We start from the raw sequence: 24,676 nt of genomic DNA, 5'->3' as shown, positions 1-24,676 counted from the left end.
CCAAATCAAATCAAATCAGTCTTACAATTCTGTAGTAATACGACATGAAGTTTTGTCCCTTTAAGATGTCATGTGGCATCTTAACTTTACTAATAACGTAAAATACGTCTTCGTCCACAAACACGTAAAAAATAAATCGAAATAGACTCAAACGCCCAGCAACTATTAAAAAGATAAGATTATGCCTGTTGTATACATATTGAAGTTAAATGATACGTGACCTACCGGTATAATGAAGTCACCATGATAACACTTCACAATCACATAGATTGAAAGTTGCATCAAGTTAATGAATTTCTTTGTGATTGTTTCGTGTTCGAACAATTTTCTTTGTTCAAAATATGTGTTGAAAAAAGGGTTAAATGTGACAGATTTATCTCGTGACATCAACCATAATTTCATACAACATAGTGCTCGTGTGGTCCATTTGAAAATTTATTGTTCTGTAGATAACGAACAGTATATGTCACAGGTACCTCAGATGACATCTTATCTCATCACTGTTCTCAGATAATTAACAAAATACTTATTCCTTTAGGAGATTTGTCAATGATGTACCTAAAATAAGAACAGTATCCTTCAGAAAACTGTATACTCCCTCTCAAGTTTATAAGACCTGAATATCGCACTAATTGCCAGGCTGATCGATGGCGTATACAAGTTACCGATTCCCCTTTCAACAGTGACTGATATTAAAGTAAGGCTCTTGAATTAGGCTAATGCCTCTTAAATCCCAGTATAAGCTCACTTTGCAGGAGAGTGAAAAACATACATCAGAAAATTATTTGAGTGCCATACCATACAACCCCTTGTTCTTTATTGGTAAGTCTACAGATGTGAGTTATACTAACGGGATAAGAACACTTGATCTTTGGGTTATTTGTGTAAAGAAGACACAAATCTTTGACATAAACATGATCATATTGAAAGAGATCATGGCTGTATTTTATGTTTAAAAGAATGCTCCGTATTGATCGAGCTCTTCTTAAATTAAATAGATATTTGTTCACAAGGGGTAATCCCTTCTGAGTCTTGAAAAAGAGGGTAAGTGTAAATTCACATGATGGAGCTTTCAGTTAACAAACATGACACTGTAATTACCAACATTTGGGAAACTAACTTGCATGATATGCTGATATGCAAGTTTGAAGTCAATCAGATTTAGCAAAGTGCCAAAGTTGGTGTGGAGAAAAATCGTTGCTAGTAAAAATCATGGAATAATGGTAAGTGTGGAAAGTAGATTTTTGTCATAATTGTGGTGAAACTTCAGCCTGAGTTGTTCAATTTTTTTTTTAAAGTTTGGTGACCAAGAGCTTGTCTTTCTAAATCCAACCAATACAAGCTTGTGTATTTTGAAAATGTTTCTGGTGCTGAAAAATGCATTTTCCGCACTATGCAGAAAAGCCAACTACTGGTATTATTGTAAGAACTTTTCTCAGGAAAACTATTTTTTTATATACATGTACATGTATGTTGTTGCACCCCCTAGTTTTACTCGTTCTCTGTCCTTGAATTTCTCAGGGTCTCTTATTTAGCTCAACTACGCATTATGGACATGTACATGTAGCAGAGACGCTAATTTTGTATTAAGTTATTCACGCTGTACTCTGGCGTGATGGCGTGATCCTTCAATCCTTTATCCTTGTGTTTTCTCTGCTCAGTTTTGGCACATTGAAATCCCCCTCCATGTGGCTGCGTGGTTGGGTGTGGTAAGGTTCCCTGTAATGCTAATGTCAAGCCTGAGAAACCTCAGACTTTATAACTGTCAATCAATCGCCACAGATGACCGGGTAAGCACTTTCACGCACCCAGCTCTACACTTTGTACTCTTTATTATTCTGTATTTTTACCTTTTTACACATGCCACTTAGATTCTTGCACACGACTCTAGCAGGAAGTCATGTGACCCATTGAGATGGAAGATTTTCATTGGTTGAGCTGTTCAGCGATGCTCATATTTATTGATTCCTAAGCCTCTAAAATCCTATAAATAGAGCAGATTTTCCTTAGCTCTTCGGTCAGGTGCAGCGGACCAAACCCTTGTTGCGAGAGCAGAACCTAACGTAGTGCGGCGGGTTGGACCCTTTCCGAGAGAAGTGCCATAGTAACCATTCTTATGGCAAAGAAATGTAACCCTATGAATGACCAGCTAGCTTAGCTTGGACCAATGCGAGAGTGGTACGAATTAGCCCAGGGTGCTAGTGAGAGTCGTAGCCGCCCATCACCACTACATCCGAACCGATTGCCGGGCGAGACACCCCCGTGTCCCTCGCCATCCTTGTCCTGCTAACAAGCCCAGTCCTCCCTGTCTCTACGCTGATCCAATGGTCCACAGTGCGGCGATCTTATCACTGCGCTCAACACATTGTGGTCTGAGCGGCAGTGCGGTCGGTACATACCGGCGCTGGCCCCGTCCAGCCCTTGCTAATCACCGTGGTGGTCCAGGACAGCTCCCACCACGGCCTGGCCCGATGAGTGTAGCCTACCTGTACGATGCTACACACACGTACCGTAACCCACTCCGTCTGACTTGCATTTCCAATGGTCCTGCCAAACCGTAGTTTAGTTACACTCGTACACAAAATTGCCTTTCTGTAACTTTGCCTTTTGTGCGTTGTATTATGTCAAGCTGCACCTTCTTCAACCCATATTGAACTTTGATGAAGAGAAGTGAGAGCAATAAACCAACCATACAGCTTGACTGTCACCCAAACCCCTTGTTTCACGTCCACCCTTTAATAAATTGTTGACCCCAAATATCACATCCCGTTGACACTAATAAAGTCCATGCTACCATCGACTTGATATTTAGGGAACGCCAAAATATATTTTGAAGATATATCATGATATATGAGGTTATCTGCTCAAGGAATGGCAAAATCAGCCTGTTTCATGTTTGTCACTCTGTGGACAGACACAGTGACATTCATTATTCCTTAAATAGCTCTCCTTAAATTCCTGTTACAATAACTTAACGTAATAAAAAGCCCTAGATTTTGACACATTTCTCCAATGTTACACCTGTAGTACCCATGATTTAACAGATGAATTGCTTTTCTCCATGAGAATGGTACCAGTATTAATAAATAACCTGAAAACATGAGTTGACATAATCACAGTACATTTATACATGTCCCACTGGAACCCTTGAAATACATGTAAGCTGGGCATTTTCATCAAAATCCTATGAAACTGTGTAAACTATATCTTTACAGTTACAAAGTTATAATACTGTATCAATATAATTGTTAAAGTTCATTTCTTAATTCTCAAGGCTTTTAAAGAAAGAGATGATTCTGGTTATGTGCAAATGTGTCTTTTAGTGTAGACAGACCCTCTTAAAAAGTTCCTCTTGTTCAACCAACTGTTTAAAAAAAGTGTCCACTTTCCTTACCCTGTATAAGGAATTAATAAAAATTTAAAAATAGTGATGGGTGACTTAAGTGTGTGCAACACATACATGTAACTGTAGTCGATTAATTACAAGGCAGGTGAATTCAGGCTTGAATGCTCTCACAATGTACGTACATGTACATGTTCCTTCCACTTAATGGTGGGGGTTGGAAGTACTGGTAGATCTGGTAAAATTGGAAAAACTGTCAATCTACACAATCTACATCTACGCCACCTTTCTGCAGGGTATAATCCTACCAAACACCATACACCTGTACATGTACCAGTATGCAAAAACTCTGTACGGTATAAGGTTCACCACATGATGATATTTCACACAAAATATTGCCAACTGTAAAGTTCTGCTTATTGTATAAGGCCATCAACAAGAGCTGATTGGAATGCAAGTACATTTGTACATGCTACCAATTAGAGAGAAATGTTTATTACCAAAATATTAACTGGGCACTGAGTAAAATATTTTGGTTGGATCTGTAAACAAATGACTGGTATGTAGACAAAACAAAGTAGTTATATGGTAATAGAGCTTGACAGGGGCTGCCAAGACAACAGGCCAAAAAAGAATTTTCAACAAGTTCAGTGTCTGTCCTTTCCTCCACAGCGAATACAAGTACAAAGTGCCAAAACCTGAGGTACATGTACATGTATGTACCTTGTATTTCTCCTTGAAGCACGGTTACAATTTTGAGTTTTGAACAATTCAAGAAAAAAAAACTAAAACTGACTTTAGACATTGTTATTCTGACATGACACAAACCTGAAACTAACCAATATGAAATTTGATTTGACATCCACAGTCATACATGTACATGTAGACAGGTATTTAGAGTCAGCATTTGAAAAGTGGTAAACACAAAGTTGAAAAATAGTAGACTTGTTTTTATATTTTCAAAATTAAAAAAAGCTTCATTTGGCTTCCCTTTAATCAGATTATAAGTACATGTACATGGTGTGAATTGGAATGCAGTGAGTATGCAACAAATAAACATCACTGTGCACATGTATGCATGCATGTATTACAGTGACATAATACTTTCCTGAGACAAGACGAAAATGGCCAGATAGAAACTCACCCCTTTACTGCCTTGATGAATTTCCTGCTCCATCTGTCAACCGTTCATCAGTACACCCTGTCAACCTGAATGCTGTCCTTTTGTGACCACCAGATGAGTGGCAAAGTGGAATGGCTGGGCGTGGTCTATCCATTGGCTCCCACCCAAGACAGCACAATGGTGTCAGTAGACCAGCATAGATGCTTTCTCACTGTAGTCCTGAAAAGCAAGAAAAGAAAAACAACTTTAATCAACCGATTGTGGATGATCAACACAGATGTACATGTACCCTGTATTCAACCAAAAAGATAATGTACTGGTATCTCCTTACTTCTCCAGAAACCCAACATTTCAGTCAGGAAGTTTATTAAAGGAAAAACCAGTTATTTCCAAATATAAAACTTCATCAAAGTCATCACAATAAAACACCCATTTATGATGAATATACATGTATTATACACCAAAGAAAGTAAAAATGTTCGTTTGAGTGATTGGGTAGGAATTAGAACAAATTTGTTTTCATCAAGAATGAAGGGTGGAATGTACAGCTGTGGGATGGACAGAGGAATGTGTACTGGAATCGTTAGTGATGCATGTAGAATACCCATGCGGGGGGCACGCAGGGTATAGGAGATTCACTTCATGTTGGCAGGGATGTGATTGGAGGACTGTGAAAAAAACTGAAACTGTTAGCACAAAGCGCAAAGCCAATACGACATTGGGTTTAAAGTTTAAAGTTTAGATGCTCTGTGGTGCATTCTAAGCCTCTCTGGGGCATGTTTTAAGCAAAAATATTATGCCCCTTATGAAGTTACTTTGTATTGTAATTTTAGCAACTGTGGACAAATCAAACATTATTATTTCTAATTTCATTTTGTTTAAGGATCTCAGTCCACTTGTAAGAAAATGTGAATTTTTAAAAGTTGTTTTGCATATAAGTTCCACTAAAAAAAAACAGATGAAGCCTGCAGCCAACGGATCATGCATGTCTTGCCATCGTTCTCATGTGTGAGTAGTCAAACCATGTGTGTACGGTTTCCACAGCGGTGTGCATACGTACGACGCTGGGCTCGATACGATCTCTGGGTTTCATATTTTACTCACATATAAGGCATGCAAAATACCAGTTGGGCTACGGGTCTTGGAAAAAGCACATAAAAACAGACCCCTTTGATTATATATCTATATTTAACTCATTTAAGTAAAACGTGTAATTCCCCAGCACCAATTAATTAATATGTTAACATCCATATCTTGGGCACACAAAATGGCCGGAATTGATGATCTCACAGTCTTTTCACTCGTAAAGTTTACTCTAGAAGGCCTTAACGATGGCTCTCTTAACCAATTCCAAAGAAAAGGCCAGTATACCTGCATCTGTTCTGAAGGAAATTGTAGATTCTTACTTGTATAATGCAAACAAAGAGGTACATCTTATGACCTTGAGATCAGTTACAATGTGTCTTTTGGCATACACTATTTTTACAATTTAGTGAACTTGCTCATATCAAGATTTCTCATGTTTCTGTGGTGGTCAAACTTGGTCAAATCTAGGGTTCTCTCAGGTTTCCATACCATGCACTTTCTCACAAACCTTCAGTGTTCCTACTACATGTAGTTCAACATAGTCCCAACATAATATTTAAATCGTTGTATTTTCTGTGTAAAGTGGCCCCAGTGGTTGTTAATGGTCATAATCATATCCTCGTCAATATTAATCTGTAACAACGGGTTCTAGTCCATTAGTTCATACCAGACATAATCGTATTCTTGTACGCTACGCTTACGTGACGTACTTCACCAAGGCATACGTGACAATCTGCCTCTCGCAGAATGTAAGTTCACTTTTGTCCTAAACGTTTTGCAACTTTTATCATTCATTTATCGTTATGCACAGCTATGGCCTGTTAGCATTGACAGATTTGTTGTAGTATGTGTGGGCCAAGTGTGGGCTCCAAGTCAGTTCAAAAATTTGTCATTGGACTGATTTTATTTGTCGCATTGTTGTAAAAGTTTTGTGGAAAGTTTGGCAATGTGACTTGTACACATGCACAAAGCATAACGATTGTTTCATGTTTGGACTCAATGACTATTACATATACTGAACTGTTTCATTGTGTGGTCTTTACACAGCTGAACTCTGTAGAGAGAGCAGGTTGCACAAGGCCCTTTTATCCTTTAGCCTATCCTTTAATTATCCTTTTATCCTTTAATTATCCCTTTGCCCACTGGCTCTGCCATATCTTATGACTTACCTTTTATTCTTGCAGTTATCACACTCACACCATAACCTTTTTTCATTACTGGTCAATCAATCCATATCATTGTCAACTCCATTTATTACTATCCACAAATGTGTAAATTTTCTCAATCTCAATAATGGGACAGTCCTAAATTCCTAAACTTGATTTCAAATAAAAAAACAACAACTCTACTATACAGTGAGAATAATTCTTTGTGCCAGTTCTTGGTCTTTATTTGGAGTATCTTAATTGCCACAGAGATCAATCTCCAACTTAAAACTTAGGTGTACCCCACCACTGTAGGGTATCACCACCCCACGTATGAATGTGACATTTCTTTCATTTATGAGGGTTTTACTCTGCTCATTCTGTCAAGCACAACTGACCAGTATTGAGAGGGTAGACAAATAGTCAGAAATAAGACAGATTCTAGGTAAAGTCCAGTAGATTTTTTACAGAAATATTTATCCGCAGCTGAATTTTCTGGAATCAGACACCTTTATTTTTCATGCTCAGTCAAAAGTTAAAGGCAGGTACAAAATGAGGGGTATTAATCAGCCACACTCGGATTCAAGTGTAAGGGAAGTTATCTTTGAGGCTTTAGCCCTGTTTGTAACAGATATTAAGAGTTTTGGCTTGCATTGCCTCCAATCCAGGTGAGCAACTGCCGCTGCCCAGGCAAGCGGAAGTGCTAGACAGATTGTTTAAAAGGCACAGAGTTGGAGTCGGAGTTGGTAAAGGACAGGTATGTTGAGGATCCTTTGGAAGATTTGTTATCGATCTCTAAAGCTGTTGGTTTGTAAGGGTAGTTCTTTTGCACGAGGGAAGAGCTGTCTGGGGTGTAGCAATATTGCATGGAGCAGACCTATGTTTCTCATCCTTACATCAGGGTGAGTTTTTCATAGCTGGTGAGTGGCGGTGCCACTCAATGCAAAGACAAGGAAGTAATCTGTTAAATGTATTGTCAAAGTACCAGTATACATGTATAATGGTTTTAATTTCAAAACCTGTTATTCTTATGCATGCTACAGATGGCAACTGGACATATCAATTTCACACCAACAAATAGACTGACATGCCATGATAAAAAGTCACTTGTCTTTGAGAAAGTTTGCTGGAAATAAAAGCACAGGCTCTCTGACCTTCAGTTTACACACATGTACATGTAGATGTTTAAATTTCACTACCAGAGCTCATCTGCATGTTTTATTTAAAGGCCTGAACAGTGCAACAGACCAGAACAAAAAACATTGTCCAAGCAGTGTCTGTTCCCTGACATATTACGTAGCTATTGCAAGCAGGTCAGAACTGAATTTGAATCAGGAGGGTCACTGAGCTTGTCACAGTTTGCCAGCAGACAGCTACTTTTGCAAGAAGTGAAATCCATGAATGCTACAAAGCAGGGTTGGCTACTTATTTGATTCAAATAATAATAATAAAAATTTTAAACACTTTTTAAACTTAAATCAGATTTTGTTTTTACTTACAAATTTTCGTATGCCTCACAATTTTTAGAAATACTACCACACACCCTGAAAAACCCATCAACAAGGAGCTTTCAGGTATACCAATTACCTGATAACAACAATTCAGTATTTAGAAATTTCAAGAAAACAATTCTCAAAAATTAGTAATGATGTGCACCTTTGACAAAAAAACACTGCTGCATATGATGTCACCCTGAAGGAAATTGCCGTTATGTACTTTACCAATAAATTTTTCTCAGGGAAAGTGCTATTAGTACAAGTCATAGCATAGAAAATCCCCAGCAGTAAGTTCAAATTTTCTGGGAATCCCAGGATCAGCAATGACAGTACCCGGTATCTTAGTACACTACTTTTAAAGACAACCCATGTCAGGCAGAAACAAAAATAATCCCATTGGCTGCCACTTTGAAAAAACAGCATAAAAAACAGTGAGAGATGTACATTGTTAAACCTTCGGACATGAGTTGCAGGGGTTGGTGAAGTGAATCCTTCTGGGAGATGACATATGGTCTAACCACAATCAGACATAAATACTGGATGCTCCAGAGTGCATGGCAAATGTTTAATCTGTCACCCATTCACAACCATTCCTCTACTGTGCGATCCTTTTGTCAAGATATCTCAAAATCAAGAGGTATTAATAATATCAATGTTCCCATTTTCAAGGCCCATTTAGGACTAAATTCAGCTCAAAATGGACGATGAAATGGAATCAGACACCGGAGGGAACCAACCGATATATCATAATTACACTCTCAATAATAATGATCGCCACTAGACAGATTAATCAGTCAAGCTCAGAATGAATCACAATCTCAAACTAAAAGCCATAAATGACCAAAACATATCATACAGTGATGTCTACATGGACTCAGACCTCCACAAAACTCCCAACCTACATGAACATGTATGTCACTTTTTACCCAGGCCAAAAAACCAAGAGGCAACCTACCTGTACACTAGTCATCATCAATTCCCCAGATGTCAAACTTGCTAAAGTTAATCTGATCAGAAGAAGCCAAAGCTCTGAATAGTCTTATTGGTAATTTTGTGAGAAGCGTTTTCAAGAATGACCAAGGGGGTATTACCGCTAGATGTCATACTCCCGCCAGGGCAAGAAATCTAAAAGCAATCTGGCAACATGACCAATGGGCCTCAACTACCAAATTTGCTAAATCAAAAAACTCAAAGCAAGGCAGTTGTCACTGGAATCACAATGGAATACCAGAAGCTTGCAATAAACTGAGAGTTTGGAGGTTAAACCCCTGCTGCGCAGAACATACAGCCAACTAGAAAAAAGTCTCTGTCTGCCTAATCTTCAGTTCACCCACCTTACGGTACCTGGCCCATTCCAACTGGGATATGAAAACTTTTGAGTTAGCCCATCATTTCACCTGTAATATGAAGCTTCAACTGCCAACAACTTGGTCATATTGCTAGTAATTGACGCAGTCCAATGAGGTGTCTCTGATGTGGAAGATGCCATTCGTATGAGCAATGTTGACAAAAAGATCAGATTAAAGGCTGCAAATTTGGGGAACAACACTCAAAGTGCATTGGCTCACTGTGGGTGCAAACTATCTAACAGGAAAGAGGAATACAAAACATCAGAGTATCATACAATGTATATGCTTCATATAATCCCAAATCACAACACCTGCCAAACAACAAAAGGATGCCACTACCCAAACTGAAGATAGGACAGCGGGGCAAATAGATCCCCGACACCAGTGCCTCTGTAGTGAGCTAAACATCTTGGAACTACTCACTTCACCAGAGTAATGCCAATCTGAGTGCTATCAATGATACATGACCAGAGAACAGCTGCAAAAATCTGTAACTGATCACCTCCAAACTAGACCTGAGGAATCTAGACATCATAAAAAAGACATAGAACAGCATCGCAGTCACCAACTGGTGCAAGGAAAACAGAATATGCTGAAATCACACCAAACGAAGATGGGAGCACAAACAACTACATACATGTAGTCTACCTAGCAAAATGCAAGTCATTCCCCTAAGGCAATCCAAACACATCATCATCGATATTTACCTCATTATCACAGGTTGAATTATTTTACAATGAAATGCACAATCTCTCATAGCCCACTAAAAAGAATTTAACAATGCTATAGATCCATTCTTGGCCCACTAAACCAGATATTATTTACATCCAAGAAATGTGGTTGAAAGATGATACAAAAATGTTAGATTACCTGGTTGTGATGTCTATTGACATGATAGAAACAATACTAACCAGAAAAGTGGTGGTGGGTGTGCTTTCATGACAAAGTACCCGGTATGGTGTTGCCGTCAAGTACAAAACAGGTTCCAACACTTCTGTGGAATTCCAAATCAGATCACTGAATGTACATGTGCAAGCAAGCCTTACATTGTTGGCTGTGATTTTAAAAGTCTTAACCTGCTGTGTGGCAACTCTTAACTTGACCACAATGGATAAATTATTGATGACATCAATAACAATCTCGTTTGTCTCAATACAGGAGAAGGCACCAGGGTTAATAGGAGAAGGCACCAGGGTTAACACATCACACAGTTCCCTCACTCTAGCTTCCCCTTGCATAGCCTCCAACAAGAAATTGGATTGTGCTAAACGACACATGCGGAAATGACCACTGCCCAACCACTAAAGGGTTGTTGGCATCCGCCAGTCTGGGAAGACAATGGAGCTGCACCTGAGGCTATGTTCAGACACTGTGTAAGTGGAAACGGTAAAAGTTAAAATGTTCATTCACCACAGATGGCGGTCGTAAAATTAAAACCCACCAAGCCTTTGGAACCATTTTAATTTGGTAGCTTTAACCCAAAATGGTTTATCTCCTTTTCTTGGGGTCATGAAGAACTTCCTTTCATTTAAATTAATCCCACTTAAGTGTGTTTACATACACACATGGCTGGCGTGTGCTTGAAGCAGGTTTGGACTGGTTGCCGATATACTTACTATAAAAACATGCTGATTCTCACCCGTGTACCAGAGTTTGTGTTTGCAACATGGTGCTCTATCGGGAGACACTTGTTCAGATATCATTGCGATGCAACAAATGATGGTTGCCCTAGAAAAATGCTCATCAGCAGTCCACAGCCTTACAGACACATTACCAGTCTTAGGCATCCTTAGAAGGCAAATACAACAAAATGTATCGCTTTTTCCCGATTACAGCGGCAGTTCTGGCAATATACCACGGAGAGGCAGGCGAGAGTGACCGCTTTTTTCCATGTTGTAATGGCAGTTTGTAGGATGATAGCATTGCACGGGTCGTTCAGCATGCGGTTACACTGTATACCTCATTGTTTATAACAAAAACGCACCAAAGAAAAGCTGTTACGTAACTCTATGTCAATGCGCAGGCTAAAACCGGATGCGTTTCAGCAAACAGCATTTTGGTTCAATGCTAAACCCTCCCTCTGAGGTAGATTAAATCCCCATTTTAACTCCAGCCAGCCAGGGTTACTGCTCTGACAGCCTGCTTCCTGCTGGTCTCTCTCTGTTGCTCGCCAGCCAGGGTTACTGCTCTGACAGCCTGTCTCCAGCTGGTCTCTCTCTGTTGCTCGCCAGCCAGGGTTACTGCTCTGACAGCCTGCTTCCAGCTGGTCTCTCTCTGTTGCTCGCCAGCCAGGGTTACTGCTCTGACAGCCTGCTTCCAGCTGGTCTCTCTCTGTTGCTCGCCAGCCAGGGTTACTGCTCTGACAGCCTGCTTCCAGCTGGTCTCTCTCTGTTTCTCTCTCTTGTTAGGCACACAGTCCTGCCCGGATGACATCAAGTATCCTTCTCAGGCTGCAGATTCAGAAAGCATTGAGTCTGCGTTCTTAACAGGAGTATTACATGCAGCTCCACGCCTCGCTGCTGTAAAGAAGAGTGCTATGGATGCAGGCCCAGAACACCTGCATCTTGGTATTGGTGGTAAGCATGGAGTGGTCCTAAACCCTCTTGGTAGGCGGGCCATACTTGTTTATGCTCTGCCTGCACAGGAGCTAAGCTCAGTGTCTAGAGAGAGGTTGCTCAAAATGGATGAACACAGTTTCAGGTACATACAGATGAAATTGTCTATGACCCCTCATGTGTTGTCACCAATTTAGGTGTTGGGAATGGAGCTGACATCTTGCCCCATGATGTTGGTATTTTATAGACTGATCAGAAGACCAACCTCCTTGCAAGCATGCGCAACAAAAGTCATTGTAGTCCCTCTTGTATGTGTGTGTTAATAGTGTTGCATCATCTGCAGAGAGCTGTTTTCAGGGAGGTACTGCCTCCAGTTTGGTCTTTGCTCTCAGGTGGGCAAGGTTGAAAAAGCCGCCGTCACTTCTGGTGTGAATATACACGTACAGTGTACATGTACATGTAGTTCCCATCCTCTGCCTGGGTAAAGGCAAAGATGCCAAACAGGGTTTGAACCAAAACACAACCCTCCTTGACTTCACTCTTGATTGTAATAAGTCAGAGGTGGAACCATCATACTGGACAGTGCCTTTTATGTTCACATGGAAAGACACAATCAGGCTTTGAAAAACCTTAGAATCTCAATTAATAAACGACAATTTATAAAAAGGTACATGTACATGTATGCGCCATTGCAATGAAAACTACTAAAGCTGCTAAAAGTACGAATTGCAAAGATTTAGCAATAAAATAATCTCAAGACAAACGCAAAAGTTATAAGAAACAAGATCAAATGGATTGATCCTATCCAAACACGTGGTAGTATCCAGTTTAACACTACAATGGCAGTGATATCATTTCTGGTACTAATAAAGATAAAGTCAAGGTACTGGTCAACAACTTTGCCAAAATCAGTAGAACTGAAAATTACAGTCCCTCCTCCATCAACACTTACATGTAACAAGACACTGAAAACAATCTAAATCTAAATGATAACAATGATACTTTAATGTAATTGATGAACCATTCAATCAATATCAATGCATTGAATCGTGCCATTGATTCCTCCAAATGCACAACACCTGGCAAAGATGGAATCAACAATAAGGACATCAAACATTTTCCCATAAAAGTCAGGGAATACTTTTAATCTTCAACATGATTTGGCACACTTCTCAATGTCCCAAACAGTAGAAAGATAGTAACCTCATTCCCATTCTCCAACTCGGGAAAGATCCTGCCATACATTGTATCTTCATTTTGCCACCTTATCCACTCCATACCACATCCTTAATCTTGAATCGGCCATCAACAAAGCCTGAAAAAAAAGCTTCTTAGAAAATGCAAGCTACTGGTACAAGTAAGACTAAAACCCTTTCCACTGAAAGAATCCCAGAAAATGTTGTCCCCCAGGGCAACATAATTAGCCCACTGCTCATGATTTTGATCACTCTCACAACCGCCTTGATGTCAGAGTTTCTCAATATGCAGATACCGGTAATATACTTGTATACCGGTAGCAATTTGGAAGTCCAACAGAAACATCTCTTTCTTGAGAAGAAAATCCAAAAACGTCTCGACAACATTCTCTTCTAGTGCAAAATATGGGCTTTCATGCTATCTCATCCCAACACAATTGTAGTTATTTTCACAAGGAAGACCAATAACTCTCTCTTTAAGTTTTAATATCCAAAACCACTGAATCCAAATCCTGCAATCGACCAAATTCCTGGGTGTTACTTTTGACAACAAGTTAATAGATAATATCGCTGTAAAATGCAAAAGAAAACTTAACTGCTGTATCAACAGAATCCTATTGGGCACTGACTGTAATATACATGTACTATTTCAGTTACACTCTGTCTTAATAGGCCAGTTCACTAATAAACTCTTATTTATGTACGCATGCATATAAAAGGCAAGGGGAAGCAACAAGCTTGAGCATCCCATTGAAAATGTACAAGGACACAAATTTCAACATCATTCTTTTCACAGCTTTTGCACTTGTTTTCACTTTTGTTTAAAGGAAACCCTCTAAAACCATTATGGCTATTACTTTCCGGTGTGAGCGAGATTTTTGGAGAACAAAATAGAACTTGAAATATGTTGTTCATTCAAAAAGCATGAGGTCCGTTCTGTGTGCATGAGCTGTGAAACCAAGATGTGTGATATGTTTGGGTGCCATCCAGCATTCTCAGTTGACCATCTACAGGTACGTGTGCATATCTGTGGCAAATAAATATCTAAACCCTGTCTGAAGGTACTGTAGCCTGCAATTTAACCTGCAATTCTGCACAGTACAAGTGATGCATAGTACCCTGAAGTACAAAACTATTTTATGTAATTGGACGGGGTCAGAAAGGAGCCCTAGTTCTTTTGACATCGATCATGCACTTGGGGAGAAGCAAAGCTTGTTTTTTGTTATTTAGAATAAAACTCTTTTAGACCAAAAGTAAAAGGTATAATAATTTTAGGGGGTTTTCCAAAGACAAGAGTGAAGAAAGGTACAGAAGCTGAGGGACACAACATTGAAATCTGGGCCCTGCACATTATCAATGGGCCACACAAGCTTGTTGCTTCGACATGCCAGTTTACATGTACAAGCGCATAGTGTGCACACAAATTAGAATTTACTAGTGAACTGGTGTATCAAACCTATTCTTGAGTACGGATGTGAAGCTTTAATTCAGATTCTACTATCACATGGACATGAATGACACAAACACTGGACAGCATTCAATATCAAGCTCTTCAACTCTAAACTGGAGCTCTCCAGTGCACTTCCCGATTTCATCTCCAACTTCAATGTGATAACCCTCCACTAACCCTTTACCATAGATTCTTAATGATTTGTATTTAACCACTGAAACCATACAGTACAGTACAGATAAAAACAACTGCCCTAAATACTACTTGATAAGGTGACAAACCATACAGAAAACTCCAATACCCTTTTGTTATTTTCTCTCTGCTTAGCACCTTCCTTGTGGCATAAAATCTTCCAAATATTACATATCGATGACATCAATGTCAGAGGTAATATTGGTAACAAAATAATGAACACACTTCAAATCTATACTGACGGCTCCCTTAATCCTGCCCTCAACACTGTCAGATGCAGTCTTCACATTTCCCAACTTCACCTTAAATTGGCTGTGGGAGGGGGCAGAATCTGTTCACTCCCATTTTTTTTCCCATCAGTATATTGGCCAAGTTCATTTTTTTAAGAGCTGAGCTCTTTAAGAGTTTTCAGAGTAACTCTCTGTTGTCATTTTGACATGAATATTGTGAAAATGATACACGTATGTATGCTTTTCTTGCGCAGCGTAGATTTTTCCGCGACAGATCAGCCACCAACGTATACTTTTTCCACTGTGGTACTCAATGTATGTAGGCTGGTACTGGTACCCATAGCTGGTATGGTACACATGTAGCCTTGAACTTCATATGACCAGAACAACAAAAGCATATAATGAGTTCAAACTTTGCATTTATAATGGTAAGGAGAGTCTTTACATGCCTGGTAGGTTTTTACAAAATCGAGCAAGGCACTGCCGAGTTCTTGGGGAGTGAATCCCCTTCCCCCTTCCTCTCCACTGTGACATGGGCCAATATAACCCTGCTCTTTTAGGGTTAAGTATTCCAAGATTTTCAAATGAAACAGTGGTACCAGTACATCTACATGTATAAACTTTTTATGTTCAAAGCTGAGTTATTTCACATCCTCCATTCCTCCAGGCCCTACATGTACAATGGATAAAAAATGTCAAACTTCTTCATTGCTGTGTTTTTAGTGATCGTCTCAGTGCCATACAAGCTACATGTATTTGTAATCCCATACCTCAGAATAAAATCATTTGCGATATCCAGCTATCTTCATTAACATTCAGCATCTGGTAACACTGTGGCCACTGCAGTATTCCGGGTGATGAAAAAGCTGGCAAAATAGCTAAGTTTAATTTGGCACCAAAAAAGCAAATGTCAGCCACCATATCCCCTTCTCTGACACCAAAATCAAATAAAAGTCTTCAATCTGACCTCATAACATGTAGATGAATGAAAAAAATCCACTCCCAGTTTCCACCTAGACCATACTTGATCATTCGTTCACCCTCACCAACCAGGCCTGTAGGCTGGGGGGGTTCGCGGGGTTCAAACGAACCTCCCTGCTCGCTTTTGAGTTCCATTCATCAATATTTTTTATTAATAAAGATATTTTTTAACATACCGTAATTTTCGGAATATACGCTGCTTATACATTGAAAATGTCCCTGCGGCTTATACGGCGACATTTGAAGAATGAACTCAGTCACTATCCACCATGTCATACATATACCTGTGCAGTCTAGCCCGGGCCATGCCTGCGAAGCGGTGCAGCGCTTCGGGCACCCTGACAAGTCAGTTATATTTTTGTTGGCTGTCATTTACATTAGCTCTACTCACTTTCACGTCACTTTATTTTCAGATAATATGCAGAGATAACGATGGTACATATTTAGTTGATGGATGGAGACCCCCGAGAAGCATATGCTTGTCGAGTGAGGCTCCATGGACACGTATGACAACACTACAGAAACTACAGACAAACGTTGTTATCAATTAACTGCAAAGAATAAATACACATAAAACTAGAGGTTTTGTCAGTCTTAAGGACAGAGCAAAGGACTTTTTCGCATTTTCTTTTTTTTCTTAAGAAAAGGGCATTCCTTCATTTGGGATACTACCACACTTTGATTTCTCACTTCTTACTCAAACATCTATCCAAGAGTTACCAAAGTTTCTAATATTATTTTTGGTGACCTCATTATGACGAAATATTTGAACCCTTTCGGATCTTAGGAGATATAACGAATTAAAGTTTGCACCCTTTACATCATGTCACCTTGCCTGTTATACTTCCCATTCCAGCTATCTACAAAATTTCAGCCCAATCAGGCATGAAGTTCACGAGACATAGGGCTGTAAAGAATGTACTTTTAATGTCACATGACTAGTCACATGATGAAGTCCTTACCACATCAGGTCAGTGTTTGTCTAGAGTTCTTTCCTTTCAAGATAGGTTTGAACCCAATCAGACATGTACTTCAAGGTATATAGTGCTGTGAAGGTTGCACCTCTAATGTGACTTTTCACCTGATGACGTCATCATAACATGAGGTCAATAATCGTCTAAATCACTTCCCTTTCAAGGTTTGAACCCAATTGGACATATACTTCAGGAGTGCACCTCTAATGTCACGTGACTCGTTGGCTAATGATGTTGTCATCACATGAAGTCAATCTCCGTTTATAAAGCTTTTAAATGATCAGACGTGCAATGCAAAATACAATACAAAACATTATTGTTATCGCGGGGAGAGCACAGATTAGAGATTTTAAACATTTGTCCCTTTTGGCATTCCATACAATGCGATCTGCTCCAGGCACATGCGCTCTGCATTTTGCCAGGTCCTGAGTATATGCCTTATGCCAGTGCGCTGCTGGCCACACGTTACAGACAGATATTGCGCATCCACTGCAGCCAAGGCACATTGTGCGAAAGGGATTTTCGTGTTCACAAATAAAGAGGTTTTCATCATTGGTGCTTCATCTGTGTGAAGAGGTACATGTGTACACCACTTATCCACTTCACTTCACAATTCATGCTTAAATCTGTTACGGTTGATTTTTTACCAAATTTTGAAAAATAAGACAACTTTTATCCTAACTTCCAATCTGATGGCGTCATCGGCCCCAAATTTCACACACATGTTGACTGGGTAAAGATCCTTATGCACGTCAATATTCAGGCGATTCAGACAAACTTTGCCACAGACATCCACTCAAAATTACGGTTTCAGAATTTTTAGCCTGTCGCTAGAGGGTGCTTGATGATTACATGATGTCATCAGCAGATGATTTGAAGAATACTACACCCCCACCGACTAACACCATTGAAAGCAAGTTGATACCTATTACCACTTCTAAACAATAAGCCCACTTCTGGTTTCGTCCAGAAGGAAAGGTCACGTGATTTGACCCACATGAGATTGAAGACCCATTTTTACTCTGACACCTGCCACAAACAGAATTTGGCAGGAGGTCACGGTTGATTTTATATGGATTTTTACAACATTAACATAACATTTAAATATTCAAAATTTAATAATAAATCACTTGGTGACGTCATCATGATGTAATTATTCTAGTATTATCTATGCCTTAAGGTCTGTGCTTGGTGTAACTTTGATGAGGAAAATGGTGCCTCAAACAAGTGTACAAAGTCAATGGGCTGAAATAAATATTAGAAAATCAATAACAAATCACTTGAAGACGTCATCATGACGTCTTTGTTCTAGGACCATCTATACACAAGGTCCTTATTGAAGTAAGTTTGATGAAGATCCAAAGTTGCTAAGGTGGATGGTGGAAGAAACATGTACAAAACAAAGGGGATTTGGGGGAGAAGAAGTCGGAAGAAAAAAAAAAAACACAACAGAAGTAATGCCTTTCTTGCAACTTGCGAAAAAGCCAATAAAATATGCAAACAATAATGTAGGCTGTAACCCTGTGATAAACAACATAATTGTCAGATAAATAGTTATTCAATAATTTCTATTTATATTACCCTTAAACATGCAGGAAATGGCAATTTTTTGCAATGAATTGTCAATTGAGCTCCACAGCTTTGGCCCCTCATGTTTTACCGTAGCTTTAGAAAATGCAGTCCGGGCATGAGACCTTTGAAATGCACTACATTGCCTTGTAAAAAAATTGTGGATTCCATCATTTTAGTAAACAGTGTTCACACTGATTTAGGCAATTGTTATTGTTGAAGATAAGGGATATCATGACCTTTAAAATTTTACCACTATTACCCCATGCAAGAATCCCAAAAGTAATGTAATATACAAAGTTCATAAGATATTGTGAGGAAAGATCGATTTTAACTTTAAGATGACACCTACGTATCTTGAAATAACTGTAGAAATATGACTGATGTGTTTTTTCCAAGTTAAACGGTCATCTACATGTATAATCCCAAGAATTTTGTTGTGTCAATTTTTGTTATCTCTCTATCCTCTATAGATTCCAGTAGGCAGGTGGTGCTTTTTATTGCTAAACAACATATAATTAGTCTTGTTTATATCGAGTGTTAATTTATTTGCTTTAATCCAATCAGATACCTTTCTCATCTCATGATTAACTGTGTCACAAAGTACAAGTACATGTACATCACCATGACTACAAAATATGTTACTTTCATCAGCGAAAAGAATAGAAGATGTATCAGAATTATTAACGTAGTGTGACAAAGTGATAAAAAATTTTTTTAAAAATCAGTTGGACTATTTCTTGCGGGTCACTCTCGAAATGATTTATTTCTAACTGGGCTCAGAACAGAATCAGGAACATCTACTGGATCCGATTATTGGACAAACGTCTAAAAAAGACAATAATTAATAGTGGAAATCGGGTATACTATTTCAACTCGGTGAAAAATACTGTGAGAACTAAGGTTAAGACGTAAGAACTACAGGGGAGGACAAGGCTACCAGAGGATGACAGATCTGCCAGAAGATTAGTGAGCGGAAGAATCTACAGCATTCCGAGCTTCTTATCAGCAGCAACAGTATGCTTCTCCAGAATCTAGTCCCACATGCCTAAATTGCTGTCGGCCACAGCCACCGGTCAGGACTCAATGCAACAATAGCTTTTACTTCAAGAAAACAACCAAGGAGGAAAGCAATGTGGCTATAAACTAAAGAAACCCCCAAAACGAAGAGAGACCAGCACTCTACGTGACTCCTCTCACAACAGCATGCGCAGGAATGGCTGTCTCGAATTTGGCACTGCACCACGCCATAACCTGTGCGTGCTTCGCTAGGCATTGACAATGCACAGTTTGTCCTGTCTATGTAAGGAAGAAATTTCCTCTACAAGTACATGTGGGGAAGTACATGTATATGGGTACCATACAAATGAATACGCAGCGCATGAAATTTGGTCGATTACAGTAGAAAAAAGGAAGGGGGCCAAGAATAGAGCCTTGAGAAACACAACACATTATTTTAAGATGATTAATACCCCTAATAACCACAGATTGCTGTTGATTGGTAAGATAACTTTTAAACTAACCCAAGGCCATCCCCCTAATTTGATAATACTGAAGTTTGTGCAGAAGAACATCATGATCCACATCGTATTGTGCCTGGTATTAAATCAATCGAGAGCCGTTTTGGACGTTCTGGACTCGTGGGTATCATTGACATTCTTGACTAACGCCCTTAAGTTTTGGGGTATACTTGGAACTTATGCCTTGGGGAGTTCTTGTGGTCATGGGTATCCCATTTGTACAGGGTTCAGCTCAATGTGCATGGTTTTATGCGAGGTGGCTGCAGGTGCTGCCTTGTGTACCAGTTTGCCCAATATACGTATGTTGGTATTCCCCTGGAGTTTATGAATAAATCCATATCAAAGCTGTGGCACACAAACCACACACACACACAAAATGGTTTGCCCACTTTCCTTCTTTTTGAGTTTGAGTATAATCCATGTTGTTTATTTTTCACTGGTCCTTTGCTGTTAAAACAACTGCTGCATGGCCCACCCAGCAAGGACACTAATCCAACCCGCCAAAACTGATAATATCAAGGACATGAGAAAGTACAGGTTTAATGATAGCACTCGTTGTGTGCTGTGTTCACGGTTACCACTGGTTACACTTGAAGATTGCATACCCGTAAGTGGCGCAAGCCCAAACACTGGGCACTTCAAATTTTCACTTCCAATGTTTGTGTATGGAGTAATACTTTACCTGCAATCTCACAAAAGGAGAAATTTAATCAAACTCCAAATATTCGCATTTATAAATGTCAATTTCATATACCCGTTTCAAAGTTTGGGCCCAAATTTTTCTTTCAGAAGTGTAAAATGAACTCTTTTCAATGCCCCCCAAAATAATTTAAAGTTTTTGTTACGTGAGAATTGGTAAACTTTTATTGAACTTCTGAAATTTGTCATGGAATTTTCTGAGATTTTGAATCATAATGTTCATACCATTAGCTCATCACCCAGCATCCGATTCAGGGCGCTAGGTGAAGAGCAAATTCACAACAGGCCATTTTACCACATGCCTTGAATACTGAAAATTGAAGGATACTGTACAAGTCTTACATGCATCCTTTGGTTCACGACAACCATGCAACTTGTCTTGTTCCAAAGCACATTATAATAGGCCTTTGAATAAAAACATGTGTTATCACATACCAAAGGTTCCACTTTTGGGTACACCCCCCCCAGGATCTGGTCAGGCAACAGGCTTGCCAACCTGGGAAAAAGATGCCCACTACATGTAGATGTACATACATGTACAGTAATAAGGCAATTCCGTGGTCACAGAATTACATATTAGAACAAAATTGACTATTACTTTCCATGTTATGAATTAGTCGTTGACCTCCCTGATTGTAAACACCTTAATAATGTCTGGTTATAGCCCAACCACCAAACCAGTAATAAAATATTGAAACATCCTACACGTGGAAAGGTCCAAGGGTAACGGAATTACGTCAGTAAGTGAAGCATGTTTTCAAACATAATTTTTAAAACGAAATCTATAAAATAGAGGCCACTGGTACTCGTTTATCTTTTTTACAGTACATGTACATGTACCTATAGTTTCAACTTTACAGCAGTTTTAGGGTATTAATATGCACAAATATTCCATACTCCCCCATCATTTTTCCAAAAAAAAGCAGGGGTAACGGAATTACAAAAATAGTAACGGAATTACACATGTGAAATGTACCTTGAAAAATGCCACTGCTTGAACAGCAGTCTTTCTTTTTTTTAATCCAGGCATGTTTTTCAGCTTTATTCATGTTAATATAAACCATAATACAATGAATCTGAAAGCCTATACCTATCTGAAAGCTATTACAATTTTTATACCTAGCAACAAGGATGTATTTGAAAAGAACATGAAATTTCCAAGTTCTGAACCCCGAGTTGTGATCAGAAACAAGGCAGTTGCTTCAAATTACACTTGTCAGCTTCAAACTGCTTAATCTTGCTTCAGTTTGTGGGGTAAGACTTGTTCCATGTATCCAACAGCATACATTAAGCATGGTCACAGAATTACACAAACTAGGAACACTGAATAACCTAATGTGCAGTGAAATCACAATATAATTGTCCATACATGTGTCAATGCAGTTACATGTACATGTATGCATTATTAGAAATGAAGAACTGCAATGCAGTCATCTATAATGCAGACATCTAGAGTCATTTGATCTCAACCATATAAGCTACATGTACGTGTACATGTAAATGTACATGTAAGTGTAGTAAACAGTTGGACTGACCATATCCAAATGCAAGGCAGTTGACCATTTCTAGACATGGTCCAAAGGTGAATTTTCAGTAGTTGAAAAAAAAGACTTCCAAAAGTAAACCGACAAAATGTAAAGAAAAAAACTTGCTTCAAATATTTTTCATCAATTTTCCTATGTTTATGGAAAAACATAAACACATTTTAGTTATAGCTTGGCGTGTACACTTGTAGCTTTTGAGAGCTGACATTTGGTGCTTGATTTTATCTGTCAAATTACTCATCAAAAATAAATCTTGACTTTTGGTGGTAAAAGCAAATGCATCTGAACTATTCATTGTAGACCAATACAACTCTAAACAACACTGTAAATATTATGTTCAGTTCTTTTGTCCAACTTGTCTTTCATTTTAACATGTTTTTGAACAGTGGAAACACTTACGGCTGCAGGAAATTTCAAAATGATGGCTTGAAAAGCAATACAATAAATAATATAATAAACTTCCTTCGTTTTTTCAAAAATCTGGACGAGAAGCATGTTTTTTTACTTCGCCTAATTTCCAAAAAACTTATGGCTCCATGCCAGGTGTACATTTATTGACAATGCACAATTTAATTTTCATTCCATCAGCTTTAAAATTTGCCATTTTCTCAATTCCCATACGGAATTGCCCGATAGACTTTGTCTCAGTACTGGTAGGTACATGTACATGTACCTACAAAGGACTCAAAATTCCTCCATAACAAATACCCTGATGACAGCATCTGTGATTCATGCGGTACAACTGAAGATTTTCGGTACTGGTAGCATTTCATGCTTGAGTGTAAACAGTTCACTCTTCATACACAGTCTCTCCAAAAGACACTTGGCTTGACGGATAATCAAATGATCCTCACACATTTCCTGTGACAATATTAAACAACTTTGTTCAAATCCAAATTCTGTTCAGTCAAGTGCTGATGAAATGAAAGGATATCTGAATGTGTCGATAACATGTTGTACTTAGCAATTAGAAGGAGGGCAGTTCCACGGAAACATCAACCTCTGGGCCAAAATTTCAAACTGGTCCATACTTTCATGTATACTTTCATTAAACATACTTCATTTCTAACAACACTGAAGAATTTGGTTTTTATATGATACTGAAAAATTGGTTTTAAATACTGAGAAATTGGGGAAAATATTTCCCCTCGGAAAGATTTTCTGTTTTTTAGCCTGATAATAATTTTTGGTTCCAGTTTTGTTACAGTTTGAAGAGTGCCCCAATAAGTAAACAATGACAGAAATGAGTTTTCGTTTTCCTTTTGAAATTCGATGTAATGTCTTATTTTATAACACTTACTTTCTTATGTACGTCCGACACCAAAATGACATATTTTATCCCCTCAGTGCACCCTTTAGCAAAAGACTGCCAAATTTACAATACAAAGCTCAATGAGTTCTTTCTTTCTAGATATCAGCTTAACTCCCTAAATTATTTTTTCAAATACTCAAAAATTGTGGAATCAATTGTGTACGTCCGACACGCTGTACATGTACGTCCGACACTGTCAGAACCATGCATTGCTGGCAATGCAATGCTTTTACACTGTACAGAAACCACTACCACCTCATTTGCATACATGAAAATGAGGCTCCAACATTTTGTAAAAGTACCAAATAGGCTTCCGACTTTTGTTTTTTACTAATATGCATTAATTTGACTATTTGGACATACACATCCTAATAAGGTTATAATTAGGGCCCAAAGCCATTCCACCTGTGTCATGTATAGACAAACATGTGCTTTGCATGTATTCAGAAGTAAGTCATGTCAGTGTGAGCTTTGCTGAAGACAAGTAAAGTTCTAGGTGTTGTCAAAGACTTTACAAAAGTGTGTTTTTTTATACGTTTGTTCAAGGTACATGTAAAATCAATTAGTTTCACTTTCTGCTGCTTGAGGAATTAAAGGGGGTGTTCCACTTGTATATGCTTTCCATGGCATATACATGTACAGTATCTATCATGAAACATACAATGTAAGACTGTAGTTTTAAAAGCATTACGCCATTAGTCTTAAATTTCAGTGAAAAGGATAATCTCTTAGCGTAATTGCTAGCCCATTCCTTTGATTTGGCAATCATCTAAAAGGGTATATAAACATCTACTCATTTAGCTTCTTTTTAGATTTTACATGTGTACTATAACCTGTGAAGTGTGAACTGGAAATCTTTAAAACTTGCAGCTTAGTACATACACAGCATTTGTTTAATTTCATGTTCTAAGA

General features: G+C 38.7%; 3 protein-coding genes across 13 annotated transcripts in view; 1 reads left to right on the top strand and 2 right to left on the bottom strand.

The window, feature by feature from the left end:
* The window catches only part of LOC147799524 (uncharacterized), a 28,537-nt gene extending 16,193 nt beyond the window's left edge, over positions 1–12,344 (top strand). The window contains exons 4-5 of the mRNA XM_087133977.1: positions 11,951–12,118; positions 12,295–12,344. Coding sequence (XP_086990103.1) covers positions 11,951–12,118; positions 12,295–12,344 — 218 coding nt within the window. The remainder of the gene's footprint in view (positions 1–11,950; positions 12,119–12,294) is intronic.
* Positions 1–24,676, bottom strand: part of LOC110988129 (uncharacterized) — a 498,416-nt gene that overhangs the window by 450,307 nt on the left and 23,433 nt on the right. The window lies entirely within an intron of this gene.
* The window catches only part of LOC147799523 (uncharacterized), a 94,009-nt gene that overhangs the window by 64,299 nt on the left and 5,034 nt on the right, over positions 1–24,676 (bottom strand). For all 9 annotated transcript variants that reach the window (XM_087135109.1, XM_087135108.1, XM_087135102.1 and 6 more), the window contains exon 2: positions 4,488–4,685. The gene's annotated coding sequence lies outside the window, so the exon portion shown is untranslated. The remainder of the gene's footprint in view (positions 1–4,487; positions 4,686–24,676) is intronic.

The sequence above is a fragment of the Acanthaster planci genome, linkage group LG03 (assembly GCF_054643075.1).
Source record: "Acanthaster planci isolate LZ-2023a linkage group LG03, COTS_SCS, whole genome shotgun sequence".
Classification (NCBI taxonomy): domain Eukaryota; kingdom Metazoa; phylum Echinodermata; class Asteroidea; order Valvatida; family Acanthasteridae; genus Acanthaster; species Acanthaster planci.
The sequence above is the reverse complement of the archived record's forward strand: the minus strand, read 5'-3'. Positions and strand labels throughout refer to the sequence as shown.